Here is a 7,285-nt window from a genome sequence, read left to right on the forward strand (position 1 = left end):
TAGGATTCAAATTAATACACTGACTCTTTTTTTTCCTAATATTTCTAAAGTTGAGTTTCAACTTTTGTCCTTGAACTTTTAAAGTCATATAATAAGTTTCAATTTTGAATAGTGTTTAATAAGTATTTCGATTTTGATGGTTCAAAAAATTAGATGTGTGAAATAAGTATTTAAATTTTGTGTTTCATAACATCATGACAATCAATTTAGGTTTAACATATTTAAAATCCATCAGAAAATCTGTCACATGTAAATTTTTTTAGTACAAAAATTATGGGGCGGGGATTTGGACCTCCGTCCTCAAAGGACAAAAGTCATGTCAATACCATTGAGTCAAACTCATTTTAACCTATAACATCATATTAACCTTTAAATTTTAAAATTTATTAGGCACATTAAAAGTTCAACACTCTAACATTTCTATCAAATTTACATTTTAGATGTCAAAGATGAATTTTTTTTATCTTAGGTTTAAATACTACTATGGTCATTTTTTGCTTTGGTTCATTTTGGTTTCTAAACTTTGAAAATGTTTATTATGATCCTTGTACTTTTAAATTTTGTTCATTTTGATCCGTATCCTTTATTTGTTTTCATTCTTGTACTTTTAAAAAGTTACCACGTTGTCTTTGATCATTCATTTTCATTGAAAGTTCAATTACTAAAATAAACCAAAGTTAAAAATACAATAACTAAAATAAATATTTTGTACGTATAAGAATAAAATAACCAAATTTTAAAATATAGTAACTTAAATGAACATTTGAAAGTTTATGGACGAAAATGAGTTAAAAAGTACATAAACAAAAGTAGTTTTTAAACTTTTAGCTTATTTCTTACTTTAGTTACTAAATCATCTCCAAGATTGGTTTCGCTTGGTAAAATACCAAACAAGAGAATTTCCATCAACAATATGAGTTTAGTTGTTATTGAACATAAAATATGTATTCTCACCGAAAAGTGGAAGATATAAATCTCCCACTATACCCTAAAGCAAAGGAAAATGGTTGCCTTTTGTGGAGGATTTCGGAGCGTCAAGAGACCATCATTGGCCACCAGAAAAGGATACGAAGAAGATAAATATAATTTCAGGGGAAAAAATTAAAAAAAAAAAAAAGATTACATACCTCATGACCATGACTTGGGTCCATGAAAGCAGAGTGGGCTTTTCTTATTTCTTGTGTTTCCTTGATTCACCAACAATCAACTCCTCTATTGGAAATTACGAATAAATCCCAACAAAGGATTATGTAGATACTTTGCTTTGAAGGAGCAAAGACCACGCCTCCAAGCCAAATAATCCTGAGAAAACAAACAAAACTTTACATATATTAATGTGAGAGAGAAACCCCATAAAGTAAAAACAGAGCACCAATAAATGGAATGATCCATTAAGCATACGATCCATCCAACCACCCATAACCCAATTAAGTGCAGTGTAAGCCAACAAACAACCATTTTCAAACAAACCCATTTCGTCTTATCAACCAAAAAACAAAACCCTCTTCCCAAAATCAAGCCTTCAACATCAATGGCGTAAAGCATCGCCAACATCTTGGCGTGTTGGGCACCACTAAAAGAGTCAAATTTTCACAAGATGATATAAGCAATCAATACACCAAATATCAACGTTATTTCATATTTGTTTGTTCATAGATTCTCATGCTTTGATCAGGAAGCAGTACAGAGAAGCAAGAGAGAGAGAGAGAGAGAGAGAGAGAAGAGTATTTGTCTTTATAGGTTTTGCTCTACAAACGTTTATGAGTAATATCTATAGAATTTGCCAACCTGGGAAAGTCCGGAGAGCATTTCCTCGATGGTATCTTCGGTTGCATCAATGAAATCACAGCAGCCCTTGCGTTTGCTAGGATGAGTGAATCAGCTTATAGGGTAGAAACCACATCCCGTCTTGCCCAATGGAGGATCGAAAATCTTGCTTCCTGTACCTACCGCAAATCCGATCCTTTCAAAATCGGCAAGTGGAAATGGTAAAGTTATTCTTTCTTTATTATTTTCGTTTTAAAGCTACAATTTTTGTGAAATGTGTTTATGTAAGAGGAATTGATTTGTATGTGGTGATGAAAGATGAGGATAAGATTCTATCTAACCATCTCCTTTAAAGGAGAGAAAATGGAAGTTAATGATAATAATCTGTTTTCCCGGTCATTGGAGATGTCTAATATTTTTTGTTTGGATTGAAGGCATATATCAGTGGAAAAAAACAAGCTTTTATATGTTAAATTATACCCAGAAATATCAAGCTTAACAAGGGATAATCCCCCGATTGTATCTTTCATCATCCGAGTGGTCTCATCTGCAGGGGATCGGAAGGCTTTGACTCATCCAGGTAATTTATTCTCCTCCTTTACTGTACATATTCAAGGCAGAGTGATTAGTTTTCAGTTTTTTTTTTTTTTTAAAAAAAAAAGATACAAAAAGAGACTATAAGCTGAAACATAAAAAGTGATACAATCATAAATTAACTAATCAAAACTTCAATGATGCTCTAGAAAAAACAGTCTAACAACGATAAATGTCATGAATTGAGATTCTTTCAAAGGATTTGGAGAGATGACACCATGAAGAAGCCTCGAGAGAGTTTGGGGAAGAATTCTGAAAAATGCGATGATTTCTTTCTTGCCAAAGTTGAGAAAGGATAGCCTTTACAGCTTAACCCATAGAGAAGATGCTTGTGATTTCCATCTGCTGCCACATAGAGGCTGTTGAACATTCTCTCTTAAAGATTTTGAGAAAACCCAACTAATACTGAACAATCAAATAATAGCCCCAACAAAAATGTGACCGAGAGATTCCCCATCCTTGTAACAGAGAACGCATACTAAGGATAAAAGGCAAAGAGATGGATTTTCTTATGACTCTTTGACTTCCAAACTGCCTGAAGAGTATCATTTTTCAGACTGAAAAGACATTCACCTTGAAGATATCTCTTTAGGTTCTGATTGATGAATATACGTTCAAATACTTGATATCTAAGATTGACCCAAATAAAACTATTGTCTGTAATTATTTGATGGTGAACCTGGCTATTCTCTGTTAAGAAATTTGATTGACTGATTGGACTTTACCTTCAGTTCTTCAAATGACCAATATTTTTATCCCATCCACATCCATGCAGAAATTATAGACAAGCAGCTTAAGAACAACGACGACTTTATTTGGCAAATTGAAGTTCCATTAACAGGGAAGTTCATCATTGACGTTGAATTCCTTGACTTGAAGATTGCATCACCAGAGGTAAGCATATTAATATTTGTCTGTTGCTATTGCATAGCATATTTCTTTCAAAGATGGTTGTGGGATTAACTATAATAACACAGAATCCAAGGATCATAGATAAAAACAAGCCACGGGTAGAAGCAATTGACAAAAGTTATCCCAGAAAGATAAAAAAAAATAATAATAATAATAAAAAAAAAAAAGTGTGTTAAAGAAAGAAGAATTTGGATACCTACTTAGCTCCTCTTTGAACTTATTTATTATCAAATTTCTAACAGGGTGGGGAACCATCCTCCATCTGGGCAGATGGATTGACACAACAACGATCGAATTCAAGAGCTCTTATTGCATTGGGTCGAATGTTGAAGGAAAGCATCCACACAGATATCATAATTAATGCTTCTGATGGAAGTGTTGGAGCCCATCGCGCTATTCTTGCTTCACGATCACCTGTTTTCCACAGCATGTTTTCACATGACCTGAAAGAAAAGGAACTATCTACCTTAAACATCTCTGATATGTCTTTTGAAGCTTGCCAGGCTTTTCTTAATTATATGTATGGTCATATCCAACATGAAGAGTTCCTGGCCCATAGACTGGCACTTCTTCATGCAGCTGATAAATATGACGTAGATGACCTAAAAGAAGCCTGCCATGATAGTCTGCTAGAAGATATTGATGCCAAGAATGTGCTTGAAAGACTCCAGAATGCATCTCTTTATCAATTGCCAAAACTGAAGACCAGCTGCATGCAGTATCTTGTGAAGTTTGGTAAGATACTCGACATCCGAGATGAATTCAATGTCTTTCTGCAGAATGCAGACAGGGATCTAATAGCTGAAATCTTCCATGAAATTCTTAATGCTTGGAAAGGCTTCTAGCTTGATGAAGGGGATGGTTAATGTTAGTGTGTTTATGGTATACACATAAGATTGCTACAAGGATTTAGTGTCAGAATTCAACCTTGAAGGTGATTCTTCTAATTATTTGTCCTGAAATTAGTCAGGTTTCTCATGATAGATGATTGTGTTATGAATACAAATACAATTGAAAGAAATGTAAATGCTTTGATGTTCTGTGTTTGGAATTTTATACCTACGTAGTTTGGCAGTTTGCCATCACACTCACAATACCCTCATATCCAAAGACCATAATGCACTAAAAACATCTACAAAAGAAAATCAACCCGATCGTTCAAATGCTTCGGGCTCACTCTCTCAACAATACTGCATTAATCATGGAAGATTGTAATATACACAGTAATATGTGCTGGAACCAGAGTATGAGTAGATATAAACGTTGGCCTCAGATTTGCATTGTAATGCAATAAGAAAAACATTCAACATTAGAACACTTTTGGGCTGCCAGAAACTGAAAAGAATCAACATAAACCTAACCAACCTTGAAAATAGTGAGCACATCAACCAAATTCTGCGAGCTATTAAAGAAACCACCAAGAAAAACTCCACTATACGCAACTGTATAGATACAAAAGCTTCTACTAATTGCAGACCAGACCAGTAGGCCGATCATTACATTACCAAACACCAGCATATTCTATTCCTCCGTATTATAGTCACCACATCTCCAATGTTGAACATGTTATGACAGAATCAAATTGACAAGAAAAAAGAACAGGAACACACAAATTTACATGGTTCAATAACGATATGTTAGCTACATTCACATGCAGACGAGACAAACCGACTTATTATCAGCAAAAAAGGACAAAAATACAGAGAAGAATTTAGAGGGTTTATATATGACGCCCCTCTTAAATCCTAAACAAAATTCACCCAAAATGAAAACAGAAACATAATTTCAACTTAGGGTGCTTTGTTCTCGAGATCGATCCCAACTCGCTAACTGGGCAGTAAGACCCGATTCTTATTCATTCGAAATGTCAGATAACAGATTCAAGACATCTCAATCGGACATAGAACATAAGAAATCCAAGGAAAATATGAGTCATGAAATCAAACACATTAGAATTCAATAAACGAATAGTAAACATAAAAGATCAACGATGCAGGAAGGAAGAACATTGGCCGTTGGAAAGAGAAGAGTAGAGGAATGGAAAATGCAGAGAAGAAGGAGATGAAAATGGGAAGGGGAGAAAGAAAGAATTCAGAATTTGGAGGTTGGAATAATGGAGGGAATATAGTTGGAATCTTTTATGCTTATGCCTTTTTTTTTCCCAATCTTTAAGTGGACCTGCTCTCATCATCCATCTCAACTTTTCCATTCACATTTTTCATCTGCCAACCGAAATTTTTATCCTTTCATAAAGAAAAACTGGTGAAGTATGATGGTAGAAACTTTTAATTGTAAAAATTGAGTTCGTAAGCTTCCAATGGTGTTAAAATTGGACCCTTCCAATGGTGTTAAAATTGGACCTTTAAACTTACGATAATTATAGAAATTGAATCCATCAAGGATAAAAATTGAATCCTCAAATTTAATTCAAATTTTATGGTTCAATTTTAATATTTGTATAAGTTTGAGGGTTCAATTTTTAAAATTAAAAGTTTAAATATATAATTGCAACTACCATCATACTCTGGGAGTGATTTTTGCAATTTACCTAAAAAATTATGAAACATAAAAAATACCAAAAATGTCACTAAAATGAATATTATATGAATAAAAACAATTTCAACTTTTTTCATAAGCATAAAATTTGTATTTATTAATTTTTTTTTTAAAATATTGTTTTTATAATTTCTCCAGAAATATCGATTCGATATATTGACATCTTATAAATATTTTCATTGACAATTCATAACAATTGAGACTTCAACATTCTAAACATTGATATAATTAACTCAATTTCTTGAAAATTTTGAAATATTTGAATGCCGAATTTTTTTTTAATGTTTGTAAGTATTTTTTTATACATGAAATTATATTTATATATTGTTAAATTACAAGTTTAGTAACTATAAAGTTTTTGTCTATTTAGTCTCTAAACTTCAAAAAAAGGTCAAATAATGGAGTCGTAGGTTATAATATTTCGTGGATAATAACATTATATGTTTGGAGTGCAGACTATTTAAATATGGGTTATAATAGTTTGTGCTAGTTCGGGTTGTTTTCTACTTTTTTTTTTATTTTATTTTATTATACAGGTATATTAAATATCATGTTTGTGCATATTTATTAAAATGAATGGTTTTATAGTCAAAAAGTTTTTTTTTGTATGACATGTTATTTTCCTCTTCAATAGAACTAGATAAAAATCTGGAAAAAAAAAATCATTTCCTTACATTTTTATATGTTATTTTCCAGCGTTCACACACCAGTTTTGAGGTCCATATATATATATATATATATAGGAAGAACGGATTAATTGGGTAATATTTAAGGTTAATTCCCATTTTACCTCTATTAATAAACTTAATAAATAAGGCTCCGTTTAAGATATTGCTGTAATTTTTAAGATAATTGTTGGTAGCTGTGCTTTTAACTGCTATAGGAACTTAATTAACATTTGATAAATTTCAATTTTAAACATAAAAAGCAGGTAATAGTATTTGGTAAATTCAAACTAGATTTGCGGTAGTTTAGCTATAGTTACCGAATTAGACATTATCTAATTATTTACTTATTATTTTTATTTTTAGTATATTAAATTATTGTGAGTTATTTATTTCTAATTTTTATAGTTTAAATTACAAACTATATTTTACTCCCAAAAGTACCAACTACATGTTGTTATTTCCTTAAATTATATGATAAAAAGTTGAAAAAAAAAAATTTGTTGTATAAAATATTTGTAATGAAGAAATGTTATTTGAATTTAAGTACAGCCAAAATGTGAAAAAAAAAAAAAAAAAAAAAAAAAAAAAAAAAAAAAAAAAGATGATAGGAAAAAGAATGTGAAATCGATAGAAAAAGAGAGAGATTATAGAAACAATTGTTTATAGTAATAAAAAAAAATAATAAAAAAAAAATAATAAAAAAAAAAAGCGTCTGATTATTAAGGAATCTAAAAGATGAAACTAGTCTTCAGCAAATTTTGAAAACCATAAGATTTGGAAAGTTATTT

The 7,285-nt window shown here is 31.3% G+C and overlaps 1 protein-coding gene and 1 long non-coding RNA gene across 2 annotated transcripts; one reads left to right on the forward strand and one right to left on the reverse strand.

Moving 5' to 3' along the window:
- The first annotated feature begins 1,636 nt into the window (after window positions 1-1,636).
- On the forward strand, window positions 1,637-4,329 carry LOC120085830 (BTB/POZ domain-containing protein At1g55760). The gene is made up of 4 exons (XM_039042041.1): window positions 1,637-1,988; window positions 2,202-2,347; window positions 3,137-3,255; window positions 3,516-4,329. Exons 1-4 carry the CDS (start codon window positions 1,870-1,872, stop codon window positions 4,116-4,118), a joined length of 987 nt encoding a protein of 328 aa, XP_038897969.1. The 5' UTR covers window positions 1,637-1,869; the 3' UTR covers window positions 4,119-4,329.
- Window positions 2,190-3,608, reverse strand: LOC120085831. The gene is made up of 2 exons (XR_005484039.1): window positions 3,470-3,608; window positions 2,190-2,368 (listed from the first exon to the last, which is right to left on the reverse strand). It is a non-coding gene; the product is annotated as an uncharacterized LOC120085831 (long non-coding RNA).
- Window positions 4,330-7,285: the final 2,956 nt, after the last annotated feature.

Source organism: Benincasa hispida, chromosome 9 (assembly GCF_009727055.1).
Source record: "Benincasa hispida cultivar B227 chromosome 9, ASM972705v1, whole genome shotgun sequence".
Taxonomy (NCBI): Eukaryota; Viridiplantae; Streptophyta; class Magnoliopsida; order Cucurbitales; family Cucurbitaceae; genus Benincasa; species Benincasa hispida.